Here is a 19,768-nt window from a genome sequence, read left to right on the forward strand (position 1 = left end):
AACTCGGCCCCTACCCATTTGGGGGGCGGGGGATGGGGAGCGCACCAGCTTTTTCCCCCAAAATCTCCCAAGCTCCGGCATTCGCGAAGGGGAGACCACGGAACGCCTCAGAGGTGTCTCCGGGGTGGGAGAACTAGGAAGTTGATACATTATTTTGCCCCAGCCTAAAGTAGCTGCATTTAGTGGGGAGGGGGTGTGACTGAGCTTGGGAGAGATTGCCGTCCAGTCCTTGTAGCCAGTCTCCAGCCTCAGATCTCATTCCTCACGGCGCACGTGCTTGTGGGAGTGTGTAATGTCACTTGGGGTAAATTAAGTGAAATGCTCTCTAAACTTTAGGAAGAAAAGGTAAGGGGCCAAAAAAAGACCAAACGCAGGACCAAGAGGAGGAAAAATCAAGTCAGAGAAAAGATAAAGTGTCTCCCGAAAAGCGGGAGAAGGACCGAAATGCCAACTTCCAGCAGAGACCACAGGGTGGTGCAAGAAGCCCGCTTGCAAAGGTGTGAGCTCCGCCAGTGTTGGGTGGGTGGGGACGCAGCCTGTAGCGCCCGCGGAGCTGCGCCTCCGGACCCCAGCATCAGCCCTAGACCCAAGGGGATGGGGCCTGGACCCAGTCAGCATTGGCCACCCGGCCGGGTAGGTCCAAGTTGTGCGGGCATCGATCGCCTCCCTGACAAGAGCATTGATTTCTGCACGGAGAAATTAATAGATCTTCTCTTAGCTCCTTGGACACGGGAGCGGCCGGTGGGTGGAGTTGGGTACCGGTTATTCCTAGGAGGCCTCACACCCGAAAAGCCCCGGGATCTCCAGCACCTAGGGTGCCACAGGGCATGACTCAGCCCCTGACACCTCGTGGGCCTTCGTGGCTGCAAAAGCCCCTTCGTCTCAAGCAGGGAGAGGAGGAGGAGAAGGGGTCCTGGAGGACAAACTGGAGTCCGGGCGCAGACAAAGGCTCCAGGGAGAGAGCAGTGCATCGCGTGGCTCTCTTATCCGCCCCCCCCCCCCCCCCCCCCCCAGGGCCCCAGCACAAACAGCTGCAGCCCCTACTCCCCTACCCCCCACCCCCATTCCCTGAGACAGGGACAAACAGATAGACCAGGCCAACCCGGCAGCCTGAATTCAGGAAAGCAAGGACAGAGGCGGGGCCCCACAGGTGACTGCCCTCTCCACCAGCTTCTTAGTCACAACTGAGGGACTTGGCTGGGACGGAGCCTCGCACCCCAAAGCGAATGTTGTGACCTCCCGGGAGGCTGAGGGGCTAAGACAGACCAAGGGCTTAAATATTCAGAAAACTCAAAGCACGTTCCCGACAGGTCTCAACAAGCTCTCCCCGCCAGGTCTTGGCTGCCCGAAGTTACCCTGCAGGTGTCAATGCATCGTGGCAGAACCCAGGGAACACGGCTGGGCTGCTCGCGGCGTTCCTCGGGCTGTGCAGCCCGGCTAGAGGAAAGTCCGCAGGGCGGGGCCCAGGGAGCTCAGTTCTTGGCCTACTACCCACCCCTCTCACCCCCCGTATGTTGGCCTTATTTCCCCAACAGACCTGTCCCCTCTCAGTTGTCAGGCTAAATATTTTGGCTTGGCGGGAAGGGCGGAGAGAACCGAGAGGTCCCAGCAAACCAATCCGTTTGGACTGGGAGCGGGGAGGGCGGGGGCCCCAGTGTGCGCGGGAGACACGGCAGCCAGCGGGGCCAGCGGGCGCTGGGGAGCGTAAAGCGCCCCTGGAGATCCGGAAAGACTCTCCCGTGTGCCCCGGGACTCCCGCTACTCTCTCCGGGAAGCTCTCGGCTCTCTGGCACGGCAAGCTCTCCGGGTTTCTCTCGCCCGCGGGGCTGGCTGGCCTCTTGAACTCCTTTTCCTCTGCACCCTGTGTGACTTTCTCTCCCTGGGGCGTCTCTCTGTCTGCCTTCATCTCTGTCCTCATCTCTGTCTCTGGCTTCACGCTGAGTCTCCGTCTCTAGCTGCCTGTCACTGTGTCTGTGGCTGCTTGTCATTCCTTTGTTCTGTCGCCTGCGATATCTGTGTGGGACTCCTTGCGGCTTGGTCTCAGCCCTCCCCCTCCCCTCGGAAGCCTGAGTCTGTGTCCCTTAGGGCCCGTCCATCTGGAGAAGAGTAAGGACTGGGGCAATGGCAGTGCCCAGACTGTGGCCATGGGTGGCATGTCTGCTTGTGATCCTCCTGTCCTTGGGATTTGGCCTGGACACACTAGACGGTGAGTTCCTGGTGCTGTCTCCTGGAGCCCCATCTCCCTCCCAGCCAGCCGGAAGGCCACACAACTGAGTTTCCAGCCAGAACGCATCTATTTAGTTACTGCATTGCGAAGACAGGGGTCAGCTCACAGAAGGACTTCCCACCTAGAAGAGCAGTTCCCTCCCTACGTGAGGGTGTTTTCCTCTCAGTTCCCTGGGAGGTGAGAAGGACTGTGAAACTGAGAGATGAATGGATGCCTTCCATCCTGCTTTGTGAAACCTTGACCCCAGTGGAGCCTGAATGAGAACCAAAGTGAGGGAGGAGAGTCTTAGAAAGCACTTCCAGGGCATCTAAACGGGAAATGGGCAGGAAAGGCATGGGTAGCTGAGAACTAGGCACAGTTGTGTGACTGAACTCACTGTTCGGACCGGAAACCAAGGCTCGGGAAACTGAGAGGTAAAGCTAGACTGGGGTCCTGAGCTCCTGCCTGCAGGGCCCTGTCCATGATCCCCATTTCAGGGCCCATTCACTGGGGTGGGGGCTGATTTTTAAAAATTCCTCACCTGAGGATATGTTTATTGATTTTAGAGAGAGAGGGAGAGAGCAAGAGAGAAACATCAATCGGTTGCCTCCCATACATGCCCCAACCAACTGAACCCGCAACCCAGTATGTGCCCTGACCGGGAGTCGAACTCACACCCTTTTTGGTATACACAGATGACAGACACTCTAACCAACTGAGCCACTCGGCCAGGGTGGTGGGGGCAGATGTGGGGGTGGTTTTTTATTAGTGCCTCAGGCTAGACAATCCTCAAGTGTAGGGTTTGAGGGTGGGTGGGACCATATAGACTAAGTGGCCCTCATTGGGATGCTGAGGACTTTGCCAGAGAGGAAAAAAGCTGAGTGTGGAGGATTCAAAAGGGGAAGGATTAGGAGATGTTCCTTTCCCCAAACCTACCCTTCCCTTTTAGACTGACGGGCTCAGGAATCCAGTGCTTGGTGCCTACCCGAGGTCCTCAGACCGGGGGCTTCCTGGGGCGGGGCGGAGTCTTCCCTTCCTACAGAGACAAGAATGATGCAAATGGATTAGGGTAGGGGGTCCCCGAAGAGTGCTAGTACAGAGGCACTGCCTTCGAGGCATAGCCCCTTCCCTGCACCACTTCCCCACCTCCGCTGCTATGCCAGGACTGGGCACAGAAGATGCCAGCCAGAATCATGGTTGTCAGGACAGGAGCACATCCCCGAGGGGATGGAGGGGTTGGTGTTTGGTCAGGGGGCCCAGATGTCCCATTCCCAGTGCAGCTTTGCACAGGGTCATGTCCTAAGGGGAAGCAGGCAGGGGTTAATCTGTAAAAGTCGGAAATTTATTTTTCCAAATGGCTCCCATCAGGGGAGCCCTAGAGAGGCAGGAGGCATGATGGGAAGTGGCACTGGGCACCTGACAGAACCTCCCATCTTCTCCAAAGGCTTTGATTGGCCTTCACCTGGAGAGGCTAGAAGTGTTTTCTCATTCTCCTCTCTTTTGTGCGTATGTACCTGCATGTGCTCAGGCACACACACTCACACAGAGCTGCTGGCAGTCAGGCACAGGAACCATTAATGACAACAGGAAGTGTGAAGTAAGTTTCAGGGAGCCAGCCTTGCCCGCCCACCTCACTTTAAACCTTCAGGGGATGGGCCTGGGTATGTGACACTTGTGATGCCGTCAAGGGCTTAGGTAGGAAGGGAGAGAATAGAGGCTGGAGAGGTTAGCAGGACATGAATGGGAAGTGGAAGAGTTCAGATTTGAATTTTCCTGAATGGGGAGCCATGGAAAATATGCTTGGGAGCAAGTGAGTGCCAGGACCAGGCAGCCCACTTAGGGGACTGGTCTTAGGTGCCCTGGGGAGAGAAAGGGAAGTGGGGCTGATGCCCTGGAGAAGCCAAACAGATCAGGATCCCCAAAGAGTAAACTAAGGATCTAGATGTCCATTAATTCAACCCACGGTCCTTGAGTGCCCAGTGGCTCCAGCCATGAATAGGGTACCATGGGAACATGCAGAGCTGACTAACAAGGGCCCTGTTCTCAGAAGATTTCCTCCTTGGAGGGGGTGATAGAGATATGAACAGCAATGTTGAGTCAGTGCCCCACGTGTTCTGGTACGGGTGCTGGACTAAGTGCTGCTAAGCCTGAAGGGGAAGTGATCAACTCAGGGTCAGAGGGTCAGAGAAGGTTTCAGGGGCTTGATCTGAGCTTGTAGGGCCATAGCTGATGGTATTACAAAGGTGAGGAACTTTCTGAGGCTGTAGATATTAGTAGGGACCAGTTTATCAACACCTGAATATCAGGCTCAGGAATTTAAACTTGAACTTTTGGCAATCAGGAGCCATGTAATATCCCTTCGAAAGTAAACAAATGCAGAGACCAACTATCTAGGTCCCTTAGATCTGGGAGAGAAGTATAGTATATGAAGTTCAGACTTCTGATTCACAGTCACAGAATTCATTCATTCACTCATCAAATACTTATTAAGTGCCTATTTTGTGCCAGGCACTAGACTAGGCACCAAGGATACAACAAAGATTATTCAGAGATTCCTACCTTCTGGAGCTTAACGTAAACAAAATGAGTGAGTTATATACTAGCCAGTGTTAAGAATTATGGGGAAAAAATAAAGTAAGAAAGGGATAGGGATTATCACAATTTTAAATAGAATGGTCAGAAGTATCATTGAGGTGACATATGAGCAAAGACTTAAAGAGGGTAAAGAAGCCAGTTAGAGAGAGATGTTTCTAGCCTAAGGGAACAGAAGGTGCAAATACCCCCAACCTGGCTAGCTCATTTGAGGTCGATGTGGCTGAAGAAGAAAAAGAAAGGGGATGTTGGCAGAGAAGCAGCAGAGGCCTGATAGGCTGTGTTAATGACCTTGGCTTTTGGTCACTGAGATGGGGACCACTGGGATGTTTTGAGCAGTGGAGGAATGTGATCCAACTTGTGTTTTGAGAAGATCACTCTGGCCTAAAATAGAGTGGAGAATAGACTGAAGAGGGTACAGGGTGAAAGTGAAACAATCATTTGGGAGGCTATTACTGTGAATCCAGAAGATGAGAGTGAAATCAGTGAAGGTGGTGACCAGCGGCTGGATTCTGGATGTATTTTAAAGACAGAGCCCACAAGCTGTGAGCATGAGAGAAGGAAAAGAGTCAGGATGGCATTAGATCTGGAGTCTGACTGTGAAAATAAAGTGGCACCAATGGAAAAGGGGAAGTGGGTTTAGGGGGCTCAGCTGCTCATCTGGCAGAGCCCCCTCAAGCTGCCAGTGAGGCCTCTAAGGCTCCGAGAGAAGAGCACCCCATACGCACAGCAGGGCCTAGTTCCCAGTCCATGCCCCGCTCCCCATGCGGTCTCCCTCCTCCAAAGCTGCCGTAGTGGGATGAAGTGCTTGGCCCACACTGCACTGACGACTGCTGGCCGCTTGTGCCTACAGTGTGCCCCAGTCTGGATATCCGCTCAGAGGTGGCAGAGCTGCGGCGACTGGAGAACTGCAGTGTGGTGGAAGGCCACCTGCAGATCCTGCTCATGTTCACTGCCACCGGCGAGGACTTCCATGGCCTCAGCTTCCCACGCCTCACTCAAGTCACCGAGTACCTGCTGCTATTCCGTGTCTATGGTCTGGAGAGCCTGCGTGACCTCTTCCCAAACCTAGCAGTCATACGCGGTGCCCACCTCTTCCTGGGCTATGCGCTAGTCATCTTCGAGATGCCGCACCTGCGCGATGTGGGGCTGCCAGCCCTGGGGGCCGTGTTGCGTGGTGCCGTGCGTGTGGAGAAGAACCAGGAGCTCTGCCACCTCTCCACCATTGACTGGGGCCTGCTGCAGCCTTCACCTGGTGCCAACCACATTGTGGGCAACAAGTTGGGCGAGGAGTGTGCTGACGTGTGTCCTGGCGTGCTAGGCGCCACTGGCAAGCCCTGTGCCAGGACTACCTTCAGTGGGCACACAGACTACAGATGCTGGACCTCCAGCCACTGCCAAAGAGGTAAGCACTGGCACAGAACATAACTGGGGGGCACAGGGTCAGATGGGTGGCCACAGAATGGTGTGGGTCACTACTGTGCAGCCACTGTTGTTGTTTTAATTCTCAGTCATCTTATGAGGCAAGTACTATTTTTTTGCCTCATAAGGAAGATAAGGAAATTAAGGCTCAGGAAAGTCAAATAACTGATGTAGCATAAGGTAGTCAAGATATAGGCACAAGATGGTATCAGGTAGCAATGGAGAAAGTAAAGGACAGGTGCAAGGTTGGCAGGGGAGGAAGGGTAGGCATGAAAGGATACAAGGCAGCTGCGCAAGAAGTGGTACGGACCAGCAGTAACATACAAAGTCAGGTGGCCCAGGTTTGAATCTCAGCTCTACTACTTACTGGCTATGTTATTTTAGCCTCTCTGTGCCTCAGTTTCCTTATGTGTAAATAGGGAGCAGGGTTGTTATGAGGAATGAGCTATTCTGTAAAGCTTTAGAGCAGTGCTTAGGCTGCGAGAGCAGTTCTGTTCCTGATCAAAGTGACCACAGCACAGGTGACCCAAGGTAGGCTGGCAGTATTGTCATGGGAAGGTTGGGAGTTGGGTGGAAGAAGAGAAGTGGAGGTGACACGTAAAGGACAGGACAGGAAAGGACAAGTCTGTGAGGTGGGATCTGCTCTAGGAAGCAGGTGCATGAAGAGGAAACCAAAGGAAGGAGGAGTGGAGTACGAAGGGAATGGTGGGAGGAGAAGGAATGAAAAGTTCTAGGGCACGAAGACCTTCCAGAGTGTGGGAGCAGATCTGGGGTCCCCCAAACTAAGGCTCTTTCCACACAGCTCTTGGAGGTCAGCTCCCCTCACCCCTCAGCATCGGGGCAGAAGAGTAACCAGATCCCTACTGTATCCTCTCAGCCTCACCTCCCTGGTGCCTCCCTGTTGGCTGTAAACACAGCTGCCGCATGTCCTCTCTTGTGTATAGTGTCAACATGCCCTGGCTGACCCCCACCACATGCACGCTCCCACAGACACCCAGCTGCCACTGTGCACTGGTTCCCCAGCTCCAAACCCACCCACTATCGCTTAGGGCTGCCTCCTGCCCAAGCGATAGAGAGCTGAAGAGGAAGGAGTTATGGACAGGGGCATGGGTGAGATGACCAGTGGTGGCCCCTCCTTCCACACACTACCAGACCCGCCTTGCCCTAGACTTAGCTGCTCAGGAGAAGCTAGCTGCTTCACCCTGGCACCGTGCCCAGCAATGATCTGGGCACCAGGCCTAGACAGGACAGCAGGAGGGGAAGCAGCAGTCCTGATGGACAAGGTCACTGCTCTGTACTGAGTTCTGACACCCTTGACTGGACATTGTGGGAAGTTGGGAGCCCTCAAAAGGGGCCATGGCCCTTGTCCTCAAAAGCCCCTGTCTGAGGAAGAGTCAGCAGCCAGTGTTATCTGAATTGGGGGATTTGGGTTCAGACTAGTGTCACCACAGAAGGACTGGGTAGGGCCAGGACCCAGGAGGCCTGGACACAGCCTCACACAGCACTCTGCCCACAGTGTGCCCGTGTCCCCATGGCCTGGCCTGTACAGCTGGTGGGGACTGCTGCCACAGAGAATGCCTGGGGGGCTGCAGCCAACCAGATGATCCCCGAGCCTGTGTCGCCTGCCGCCACTTCTACTTCCAGGGCGCCTGCCACCAGGCCTGCCCTCCAGGCACCTACCAGCATGAGTCCTGGCGCTGTGTCACAGCTGAGCTCTGTGCCAGCCTGCACTCTGTGCCCAGCCATGCCTCTACCTTTGGTATCCACGAGGGCAGTTGCCTGGCCCAGTGCCCTCCAGGCTTCACCCGTAATGTCAGTAGGTGAGTGTAAGGCAGGTGGGGAGCACCCTTGAGTAGTGAGAAGGCCCACACTGGTCCAGGGCTCATGTCACACTCTCTGCTTGCCCCTACCAGCATATTCTGCCACAAGTGTGAGGGGCTGTGCCCCAAAAAGTGCAAAGTTGGCACCAAGACTATCGACTCCATCCAGGTGGCACAAGATCTGGTGGGCTGCACCCATGTGGAGGGGAGCCTCATCCTCAATCTTCGCCAGGGCTGTTAGTACCTTCCCTTGGGCCACCCCTCCTCCTGGCCATACCCTTCCTCCCTGTCATGCCCCTTCCAGTGGCCCAGCTAAAGCACCACTTCCTATTACCCTGGGTTCTAGCCTGAGGACCCCTTTCTGGGACCCCATTTAGGCTCCTGCCCTGTGGACCCACCACTCCTGCCCTTGCTCCATCCCTGTCTTCCAACCTCCCCAGACAACCTGGAGCAGGAGCTACAGCACAGCCTGGGGCTGGTAGAGACCATCACTGGCTTCCTCAAAATCAAGCACTCCTTTGCCCTCGTGTCCCTGAGCTTTTTCAAGAACCTCAAACTAATCCGGGGAGACTCCATGGTGGATGGGTAAGGGGTCAGAAACAGGCCTCTGACCAGCTCCCTCTATCACATCTTCTCCCCTAAACTCCCAAAATAGTGAAGAGCACGGGCACGGCTCTGGGTGGATTACTTAATCCTGTCCTCAATTTTCTCATCCGTTAAATGGGGTTAATATGAACACTGCTTATTTTTTAGAACTGTTATGATGGTTACTTAAGTTGTTAGGTATAAAGCTCTTAAAATGATGGCTGGAATGCAGCGTATAGTATATAATGTGTAGTTACATATAGCTCTCCACGGCTTGGCTGTAATTGTTATCTGATCCTCTCAGCCGCAGAAAAAGACTGCCTGGGTTTGAAACCCATTCCTACCACCTGCCAGTAAAGGCCTATCCTTAATGTAGTCAGGATTTTTCAAAATAAAGAGAATATTTTAAATTACCATCCAGCCAAGTGGTTTCTCATGTTTCCTGACATGTTGCCATGTACCCCCAGCGTTGCCCACACTCCAGCTACAGAGGCATAGCCCCCACTGAGTACCACTCCTTAGCCTGGTGCAGAGCAGGTGCTCAGTCAGTGGAACATTAGGGAAGGAGGGAGACAGAGAAACTATGGACCCCATTTCGAAGATGAGGAAAAGAGTGTGGGTGACTCCCGGCCAGTGACACAGAGTGGGTGTGTATGAATACCTCCTTCTGAGAGTGGGTGGCTGAGCACCCCGCTTCCCCTATGCCCCCAGCACAGCCTTTCCAAGAGGAGCCCATAAGGCACTTCCTCCCCTCCTGCCCCCATCCCCTGTTGGAAACCAGGTCTCCTCCGGCAGGAACTACACTCTGTACGTGCTGGACAACCAAAACCTACAGCAGCTGGGGTCCTGGGTGGCTGTGGGGCTCAGCATTCCTGTGGGCAAGATCTACTTCGCCTTCAACCCACGCCTCTGCTTGGAACACATTTACCACTTGGAGCAGGTGACCGGCACGCGAGGACGGCAAAATAAGGCGGAAATCAACCCCCGCACCAACGGAGACCGCGCCGCCTGTGAGGCCCCAACCCCAGCCCTGCGTGGAGGAGCACACAACCCCGAGAAAGACACGGACACGCAGCCGGGTGGGAGGGGCCTCTTGGAGGGGACAGTGTGATAACTTCTCTTCAGAGACTGCGCTGGGGGTGGAATGCTGCGGGGTCAAAGTCGGGCTTGGAAGTAGGTGGCTCCACCAGGTGCCCAGCACGGTTGAGAGTAGGTGCTCACCCCTCACCCCGCCCAGGTCAGACTCGCACCCTGCGCTTCGTGTCCAACGTGACGGAGGCCAACCGCATCTTACTGCGCTGGGAGCGCTACGAGCCGCTGGAGGCTCGAGACCTGCTCAGTTTCATTGTGTACTACAAGGAGTCGTGAGTACCCCTTCAGAGCCAGAGCCCGGCTGGGCCCAAACTGGGGCGGGGCAGGCCGGGCGCGGGGTAGCCACGACCCAAGGCAAGTACCTGCAGACCAGGGCGGGGCTTTGGACAGTCAGAAAACCAGGATCCCCAAGTCGCACTCCCTGGCGGGCCCACGTCTAGCTCTCACCTCTCCCCTCCATTCCTCTGTGGCTCATTCTCATCCAGTGAAATGGAGAGGGCAGTCAGGACTTCTGCGAGCCTGGGAAAGGGGCTCGGCGGGAAAGGCTTGGATAATTAAACTTCAATTCACTAGGCTAATATCTGTACTGACCACAAGCTCCTGACCCAGCCACGTTCTGGGGAGGACCCACTAACTCGTTCAGTTTTATATGCGGCTCGACTAGTATTTCATTACAACCTGACGTAGGAAGGAAGCAGGGACAGCCAAAGACAAGCTGCTCTTTGATCTGGAGAGAGTGTACTGACCAAGGCAGTAACCATAGTGCTTGATCAGAGGAAGGACTTCTCCAAAAGCATGGCCAGGAATCAAAAATAGAAATCCTTAGAGGAGGGAGAGTGATTTGGACTGGAAGTCTGAGAGGGCGGGCTGTGCGGAGAAATCCCCCTCCTGTGGTAGAGAGAGGATGGGAGCCACCTGGCTCGGAAGCATTTCCTGTGAATTAAAATTGAGACGTCTTAGTTGCTCACTAGCACTTCCCTCCTAGCCTGGGAGGAAGGGAGGGAAGTCAGTGGTAACAGGCCTGCTCAAATGGCCAGGGTTCTGCTAGGCCCCAGTAGTAAGGAAAGGTCTCCAGCACTGGGAGCTGCAGAGTTTGTTAAATACAGTTTCTTGGGCTCCACCCCCACAGATTCTGATTCAGTTAGCCCTGGGTAAGGCCCGTGAATCTGCATTTCTAACAAGTTCCCAGGTGATACTAAACCTTCTGGTCCCTGAACCATGCTTTGAGGAGCACGAACATGGACTGCAATGTCAATGGCACCCCTGGCTTGTGCAGCTCACAGTCCGCACAACTGCCTACAGCTGCCTCTGGGCTCAAAGAGCAGAGTATCACAGAGGTCCTTCAGGAAGCTCCCTACCACCACTGCCTGCAGTGTGGGTGTGGTCACCCCCCCCCCAGAGACATATACTGTGGATCCTGCCTCAGGTCCAGCTCTTAGCAGACCCATTCAGTGAGTGTCATGCCACAAGGCACCTACCCCAAAGGGTGGGCCCACATCTGCTTCTGGATGCCCTTACGCATACTGGAAAAATGACAATGACATCTTGGGGTGATTCAGAGAGGAGGGGCTCCTCAAAACTTGGGGTGGGGTATTCAGCCCATTTCAGAATGCTACAGAGCACACAGGTCCAGATGCCTGTGGGACCCAGAGCTGGAACCTGCTAGATGTGGAGCTCCCCCTAAGCCGCAACCAGGAGCCAGGGGTGATCCTAGCACCCCTCAAGCCCTGGACACAGTATGCAGTGTTTGTGCGGGCCATCACACTGACCACTGCTGAGGAAAGCCCCCACCAAGGAGCACAGAGCCCCATCATCTACCTCCAAACCCTTCCTGCAGGTAGGCCTTTGGAGAGAGCAGGAGCTAGATGTCTGGGTCCAAGTGAGAATGGGGGAACCCAGACACCAGAAATAGAGATGCTGGGTCACTGAACACCTGACCCATAGAGGCTGGGGGTGGGGCAGATACTTAAATCCTAGAAAGACTAGGGAGCAGGCCCTGGCCAGGTAGCTCAGCTGAGTTGGTTAGAGCACTATCCCAATACACCAAGGCGTGGGTTCAATCCCTGGTAAGGGCACATAGAAGAATTGGCCAATGAATGCATAAATAAGTGAAATAACAAATAGATGACTGACTCTCTCTTTCCTCTCTTGCCCTACCTTCCTCTCTCTTTCTCAAATCAAAAAAGTGTGTGTGGGGGGTCATTCATCTATATCCTAGGGAGACTGTGGGTAGGAGAGTGCAGGGGGAATAACTGAGGCAAATCAAGGGCCTTTGGAAGACAAGGGAAGGGCAAAATGCTCAGTTCCAGGAAGAGGAGATTGAGAGAGAGTCACTTATTGCTTGGGACAAGTGGGGCTGGACTCAGAGAGGGGCTTATGACCAGACAGTATTTGAAAAGGGATCCGCAGCTTCTCCATTGTACCCTACTCACACCCCCAGCGCCCACCATTCCCCAGGATGTCATCTCCACGTCCAATTCCTCCTCCCACCTGCTGGTGCGCTGGAAGCCACCGACCCAACGCAACGGGAACATCACCTACTACCTAGTTCTGTGGCAGCGTCTGGCAGAGGACAACGACCTCTACCTCAATGACTACTGCCACCGTGGTGCGCAAGGGATGAGACTTGGGCAGGAGGGGTTGGGGTACCAGGCCACGGGTGCTGACAGTCTAATTACTTCCCTCCCTGCTGATGCACCAGGCCTGCGGCTCCCCACCAGCAACAACGACCCACGCTTGGACCGCGAAGATGGGGAACTACAGGCGGAGATGGAGCCCGGCTGCTGCCCTTGCCAGCACCCACCTCAGGGGCAAGTCTTGCCACCGCTGGAGGCGCAAGAGGCCTCGTTCCAAAAGAAGTTTGAAAACTTTCTACACAACGCGATCACTATTCCCAAGTCCGTGGCGGCCGGGGTGGGAGGACCTAATGGGCGGGGCCTGTAAGGGGCGTGTCTGGCTGAGAGGGTAGTTTGTTGGCGGGGCCTGGTTGTGGGTGGGTTTGAAGGCGGGGCGCCGCTGCCGGGGCGGGGCAGTTCTGGGCAGGCCTGACGGGGCCCTCCCTGGTCTCCTCAGATCCCCTTGGAAGGTGACGTCTATCAATAAGAGCCCTCAAAGGTGAGTGGGGGCGGGGCCCAGGCTGAGGGGTGTGGCTGGGGTGGGAGGGCTTGGCTCTCACCGGAACCCTCTCCAGGGATTCTGGGAGGCACAGTCGAGCCGCAGCGACCCTCCGACTCGTGGGAAACAACTCAGATTTCGAGATCCAGGAGGACAAAGTACCCCGAGAGCGAGCGGTGTTGAGTGGCCTGCGCCACTTTACGGAATACCGAATCGACATCCATGCCTGCAACCACGCGGCGCACACAGTGGGTTGCAGCGCTGCCACTTTCGTCTTTGCGCGCACCATGCCCCACAGTAAGTAACCCACCCCACGTTCTACGCCCACCACCGACCCCAAGCACTCTATCCAATTAGTGCTCTAACTAGAGGGTCTGATCTACACCTAACCCCAGGGCGTCGCTTTCCTCGCTCCCCCCGGTTCCCATAATCCTAGAGCGTCTTCAAACCGTCCTGTTTAGCTCCCTTGGGTTTGATTTGACGGCGAGAGGAAATACAGTCATTCACTGATTAACAATGGGCATTTGTTCTGAGACGCGTATGGTTAGGCCACTCCACTGTTGTGTGAACATCGTAGAATGCACTCACACAAGTCTACATCGTGTAGCCTACCACACATGTAAGCTATATGGCATAGAGCCCATCGTTCCTGTGCTACAAACCTGTACAGCCTCACTGAACAAACAATGCGAAATTAAACACAGTTAACACTCGAGATGCATGAGGCTGCTGCCATAACACCACATACTATTTCACAGCAAACTTTTTTTTATAAATAGAAAGAGTACACTCTAAAATAACTACAGAAAGTATATTAAAGTAAATATATGCACCAGTGACAGTGCTTATTATTATCAAGATTGGGTAGTGTACATAATTGTGTGTGCTATACTTTTTTTAAAATATTTATTTATTTATTTTTAAAGAGGGGGCAAGGGAGAGAGAATGAGAGGGAGAGAAACATCAATGTGTGGTTGCCTCTCACTCACCTGCTACTGGGGACCTGACCTGCAACCCAGGCATGTGCCCTGACTGGGAATCAAACCAGTGAGCCTTTGGTTCACAGGCCGGCACTCAGTTCACTGAGCCACACCATCCAGGGCTGTGCTGTACTTTTTATACACAGGCAACACAGTAGCTTTGTTTATACCAACATCCCCACAAACATGTGAGTAATGCATTGTGCTATGATGTTAGGACAGGTATGAAGCCACTAGGCGATAGGAATTTTCCAGCTCTGTTATAATCCTATGGGACCACCATCATATATGCACTCCATTACTGACAGAAACATCACTATGTGGCCCATGACTGTACTTGTTGCCGGGCTGTCTGATGCCCTCTCCCACAGGAGAAGCTGATAGTATCCCAGGGAAGGTGGCCTGGGAGGCAGCTAGCAAGAGCAGTGTCCTCCTGCACTGGCTTGAGCCATCTGACCCCAATGGACTTATCCTCAAGTATGAAATCAAGTACCGCCGCTTGGGAGAGGTAGGTACTCCAGAAGACCCCCTAGCTCGGCCCCAATTTATGCCTCTATCCTTTTCCCAGCCACCTGCTTTGTGTCGTCCTCAGGAGGCCACAGTGCTGTGTGTGTCTCGCCTGCGATATGCCAAGTTTGGGGGCGTCCACCTGGCCCTGCTGCCCCCCGGAAACTACTCTGCCAGAGTGCGGGCAACCTCGCTGGCTGGAAATGGCTCTTGGACAGAAAGTGTCACTTTTTACATCCCTGGCTCAGGTATACACAGCCTCTCTCCCAGACCTACCCAGGTCCCCAGCCACATCTCCCATTGTGAAAACCACAGACCCCTCCATCCCACCCTTGCCCCACCCTAGTCTTCCATTTGGAAAGAGAAGTGTCCTCTACCCTCTCACTTCTCCATCTTTGACCCTCCCCTTGCTGCCCTCTGTTCCTGTCCTCTGACTGACCAGCAGAGGAGGAAGACTCCGGGGGGCTGCGCATCCTCCTCACCGTCACCCCTGTGGGGCTCATGCTGCTCGTCATTCTCGCTGCCCTTGGTTTCTTCTGCAGCAGGAAGAGGTGAGGACAGGTCTCACTGGTTCCCAGCTCCCTCTCTCCCTGAGTGCTTAGCATAAAGTCAGTGCAATCAGAAGGTGGTAGATGAGATGGCAGAAAGGACTTCCTTAGCAGTAATTCACCCCTGAGGCTGGCATGGAGGAAGATACACCTTCCAGTTAGAGTGACCAGCTCATCCTAGTTTGCCTGGCACTTCCTGGTTTTAGCAATGAAAGTCTGTCCCACATCCTGGGGAACCCCTCTGTCTGGGTCAACACACTCAGACTGAGGACTGATGAAGCTGGCCCTATCATAGCAGAGAGAGAGGCAGGAGACCTCAGGATCTCAGATATCCCCTGAGGTTGAATACAAGAGGGACACTGGGGCGGGACTTTGATTAGCTGGGTTCTAAGGACGAGCTGAGGGGTAAGAGCCCCTCTAGTCCTTTTCTCTCTATTCACAGCCTGTCAAATCCCAGGTCCCAGGACTAAGACCAGGACCAGCCTGGAGAGTGCTCAGGGCTCCCCAAGGGTCATGCTGATCAGGGCCAGGGCTGTTTAACTGCCCACCTCCTTGCATTGTCCCTCTTCCTTTTCCTCTGGTGTTGCTGCTTCCTGCTTGAGGACACTTCCAGCCTGACCCTCTCACCTCTCATTGCAGAAACAACACTCTCTATGCCTCTGTGAATCCGGAGTACTTCAGTGCCTCTGATAGTAGGTCTGGGTGTGGGTAGACAGGTGGTGTGGAAAAGAGACAGGAGGGAAGGAGAGGTAAATTGCAGGACACCTTTTTGGAGCAGGCAGCCTTCGAACCTGAGCCAATCAGAGGAGGAGAGAAGTGGGTGGAGGAGTGGCAGACAGTGGTATCCTTGCCTTGTGACCCCCACCTCCTCTCAGTGTATATCCCTGACGAGTGGGAGGTTCCTCGGGAGCAGATCTCCATAATTCGGGAACTGGGCCAGGGCTCCTTCGGGATGGTATATGAAGGGCTGGCACATGGACTTGAGGCCGGAGAGGAGACCACGCCTGTGGCCCTGAAGACAGTGAATGAACTGGCTAGCCCACAAGAACGCATTGAGTTCCTCAAGGAAGCCTCTGTCATGAAGGCATTCAAGTGTCACCATGTGGTAAGGGACGGTCAATGGCATTGTCAAAATCATAATTAGGTAAGAGGAGTAGGGTCAGGGATGAGGTCAGGCCTCTAGGTAGGGTAAAGGTTATGGTTGGGGTTTGAGTCAAACCAGGGTCATGGTAGGGCCATAGTAGAATCATGGCTAGGGCTGAGATCAGTCATGGTTGGGGGTTAACATTGAGTATCTAGATCATTATTGGATTGTGATTGGGATCAAGGTCAGAGTTGGACCAATCATAAAGACTAGGATGATGATCAGCTATGATTAAGGTCATAGGTTAGGGTCAGGGTCATTGTTAGGTCAGGATTAGTTAATGCTGATGGTTTGTGTTAGGGACAGGGTTGGTGTCTGGGTCGGAGTGTGGTCACAGCAGATCAAGACTTTGGCCAGGTGGATCAAGGAGAATGAGGTGGACCTGCAACTAGGCTCTTTGTCCATCCCAGGTACGTCTCCTGGGTGTGGTTTCTCAGGGCCAGCCAACTCTGGTCATCATGGAGTTAATGACCCGTGGGGACCTCAAGAGCCATCTTCGATCTTTGCGGCCAGAGGCGGAGGTGAGGACCAGGAAGATTCTGAGCCAATGGGCTGGGGAGTCAGAGAAGGCTTGGGCATAACTGTGGGGTCAGTCCTTGGTAAGGAGTCCTGCCCCTAGGTTCCTTCATCACCAGCCCCCTCTCTTGGCTCTAGAACAACCCTGGGCTCCCAAGGCCAGGACTGGGAGATATGATCCAGATGGCTGGTGAGATCGCAGATGGCATGGCCTACCTTGCTGCCAACAAGTTTGTGCATCGAGACCTGGCAGCCCGAAACTGCATGGTGTCCCAGGACTTCACCGTCAAGATTGGGGGTACAGAGGGTGCCAGGCAGGTGGGGGCAACCTGAAGAACAGAGCGATCTCCCCAAAGCTAGGCATCCAGGGACCTAGGTGTGGCCCATAGCTCTCCCTGATAGCCCCCGACCCCGAATTTCAGTCTCCCTGTCTGAGTACAGAGAGGTTTGAATGGGAAAGTCTCTGATGTACTTAGAGCCCTCACATTCCAGGATTCTTGGAGATTCTGGAGGTGGAGAAGTTTGGGAGAGGTATTCCTGGGGCAGAAGCTGGTGTAAGCTCCGCTGCCCCACACCTTGCTCACCTTACTTTCCAGACTTTGGGATGACTCGAGACGTGTATGAGACAGACTATTACCGCAAAGGAGGGAAGGGGCTGCTGCCTGTGCGCTGGATGGCCCCCGAGTCCCTCAAAGATGGAATCTTTACCACCCACTCGGATGTCTGGTGAGGCTTGGCTGGAGCAAAGGGCTCAGGGGATGTGGAGGTGGGGTCTGGGGTGACACCCTCCCATATGAAGGGTGCTGGGCTCAGGCCCTCCTACATGTCCTCCAGGTCCTTTGGCGTGGTGCTCTGGGAGATCGTGACCCTGGCTGAACAACCCTACCAGGGTCTATCCAATGAGCAGGTGCTCAAGTTTGTCATGGATGGTGGGGTCCTGGAGGAGCTAGAGAGCTGTCCCCTTCAGCTGTGAGTCATCGCAGCCTGCCCCTTCCACATCCCTACCCTGCCTACACCTATCCCCTGCTAGGAATCTGGTTCACCACCTCTGACACTTTTATTTCCACTGATCCCAGCTCTGACCCCAATTCTAAATCCCCACTACAATGCCCATGTACTCCCCTTTGTCTTCCTGCTTATACTGACTGATGCTCTGAGTACAAGTTGCAGGGGGTGTGGATTCCTCTGACCCTGTCCTTCTACCCCACCAGTCAGGAGCTGATGAGCCGCTGTTGGCAGCAGAACCCGCGCTTGCGACCAACCTTCACCCACATCCTGGACAGCATATGGGAGGAGCTTCGGCCTTCCTTCCGCCTCCTTTCCTTCTATTACAGCCCGGAGTGCCAGGGGACCCAGGCTTCCCTCCTGCCCATTGATGCAGAGCCCAACACCCCACGAACCCCAAAAGGGACTTCCTCAGACTGCAGCCCCCAAAATGGGGGTCCAGGGCACTGAAGGGCACCCCATTCCCTCGCTGATTGGCCTCCTAGGGGCAGAGAAGAAGGGACCTTTGCAGCTGTGAGATGTGCAGATTTTCATACCCCTTAAGCATGGAGTGGCCATGAGTGAGGCAGAGAGCAGGGGCAGGGAAGATTGGGGGGCAGAGCAGACTCACTATAAGATTTTCTCAGGAGCCTCAGTTCTCCCTAAGAAAGTAAAGAAGATCCCAGCAGGAGTGGTGGTTAGGCCATGGACTGGATGTTCTGGCCCTCGAAGAGCCCCTACTCAGACTAAGAATAGAGGGCCTATGTACTCCAGAGGTATTGTCTGCTGAACTCCCCTCCTCAGCACCCAGGTGTCTTGTGGACCCCTGGGGCCATCAACACACTTGAAACCAGATAAGCAACCAGAACAGAACTGGAACCTTCTCTGTCCATGTTTGGGCTGCTGTGAATGGGTGTCCATGTGACTGTCCTCACCACTGCATGTCACCTCCTACCTTCTGCCTCAGACACCAGGTGGAGTGGGAGCACCCAGGCCCTCAGTGAGCATGTTACCAGCCTGGCCCTGTAGGCTTGCCCTCACTTCCTCCTCTCCTTTGCTGTCCCAGGGATTTCCAAGTTTAGTGCTCCTCCCTCTTCCCCTAGAGTATCTCTTGGAGTGAATCACCTCACTCCTCCCAGTCTCATACCCTCAATCTCCCTCATACCCTTGGATTATTAAGGCTTTAAAAGGCTGGTTTTACTCTGGCTGGTGTGGCTTAGTGGACTGAGCATCAACCTGTGAACCAAAAGGTTACCAGTTTGATTCCCAGTCAGGGCACATGCATGGGTTAGAGGCCAGGCACCCAGTTGGGGGCACGTGAGAGGCAACAGGTGATCAATGTGTCTCCTCCCTTCTCCTCTCTCTAAAAATAAATAAATGAAATTTTTAAAGTCTTACTTCCTCCCTGTCCTCACTCCTGCCTCCTCCTCTACCCTCTCAGGGGAAGCCACAATAAATGCCAATGTCTATTTGTACCCTGGTCCCCAGCAGCCCATTATTTCTTCATCTCTATGAGATTAACACTAGATGAACTTCCTCTTTTCCTCCTTAGAGACTTGAGGCGGTGACCCTGAGGCAACCATACAGCATGAATACACTGCTGTCAAACTCCACCTCCTGAGGACCTGAGCTGCCAGGGTTGCCATGGCAGTGAAGCAGGACCATCCTGCTATTATCTGAGCTCAGACAGCCAGAAGTGGCTGAGCTCAGCAGGAACCCTGTATCTGGCCTCCCTGCCTCACCATCACATTCTGACCCTTCATCTTGAATTCAGCCCTTGCTGTTTGCATGTGCAGGCATGTCTTGTGGTATCCCCAGACAGACTTGAAGTGGGCAGAACACGGGGTTGGGGAAGGCCTTGAGAACATCACCAGTCCATGTTTGATGCCCCCCATCAAGGCAGGAGATGTATCAGAGCAGTGTCTCTGTGTCTGGCACTCCTCAGTTACTCCATCCTACCTCCCCCAGCAGAGGTGCCCTGGAGGCATGTTGAAGGATCACAGGGGAGTTCATTTCCCATTTGAAGGGCATTTGAAGGGAAAGAGCTGCAGAATAAAGACTTGAAATCTTGGTGGAAGGGGCTGGTTGTGGCTCAGGCTTTTTAGCATCCTGTACCAGCAATTTCTGTATGCAGATACTCAGGGCTATAGCTCCCACTGCCACAGGCTGCCACACACCTGGAGCCCGATATTTGCTCACTCCAGCAGCTGCCCTACAAACAAGATTTCTTAAGGCAGAGCCTGAGTGAAGTGGGCCTG

The 19,768-nt window shown here is 54.2% G+C and overlaps 1 protein-coding gene across 1 annotated transcript; it reads left to right on the forward strand.

Moving 5' to 3' along the window:
* The first annotated feature begins 1,632 nt into the window (after positions 1–1,632).
* On the forward strand, positions 1,633–18,907 carry INSRR (insulin receptor related receptor). The gene is made up of 22 exons (XM_037132549.2): positions 1,633–2,206; positions 5,652–6,203; positions 7,737–8,040; positions 8,134–8,276; positions 8,481–8,625; positions 9,421–9,635; positions 9,863–9,989; positions 11,316–11,554; positions 12,158–12,325; positions 12,419–12,614; positions 12,790–12,831; positions 12,908–13,128; positions 14,183–14,319; positions 14,404–14,566; positions 14,764–14,869; positions 15,506–15,558; positions 15,742–15,971; positions 16,421–16,531; positions 16,665–16,824; positions 17,123–17,252; positions 17,361–17,495; positions 17,738–18,907. Exons 1-22 carry the CDS (start codon positions 2,122–2,124, stop codon positions 17,979–17,981), a joined length of 3,906 nt encoding a protein of 1,301 aa, XP_036988444.2. The 5' UTR covers positions 1,633–2,121; the 3' UTR covers positions 17,982–18,907.
* Positions 18,908–19,768: the final 861 nt, after the last annotated feature.

The sequence above is a fragment of the Artibeus jamaicensis genome, unplaced genomic scaffold, assembly GCF_021234435.1.
Source record: "Artibeus jamaicensis isolate MK-2021 breed Jamaican fruit bat unplaced genomic scaffold, CSHL_Jam_final contig_447, whole genome shotgun sequence".
NCBI lineage: Eukaryota > Metazoa > Chordata > Mammalia > Chiroptera > Phyllostomidae > Artibeus > Artibeus jamaicensis.

Coding starts and splice junctions, on each gene's coding strand:
- INSRR (XM_037132549.2), top strand. CDS start 2,122: ATGGCAGTGCCCAGACTGTGGCCATGGGTGGCATGTCTGCTTGTGATC. Junction 8,277..8,480: donor CCTCAATCTTCGCCAGGGCT/GTTAGTACCTTC, acceptor CAACCTCCCCAG/ACAACCTGGAGCAGGAGCTA. Junction 14,320..14,403: donor AGTACCGCCGCTTGGGAGAG/GTAGGTACTCCA, acceptor TGTCGTCCTCAG/GAGGCCACAGTGCTGTGTGT.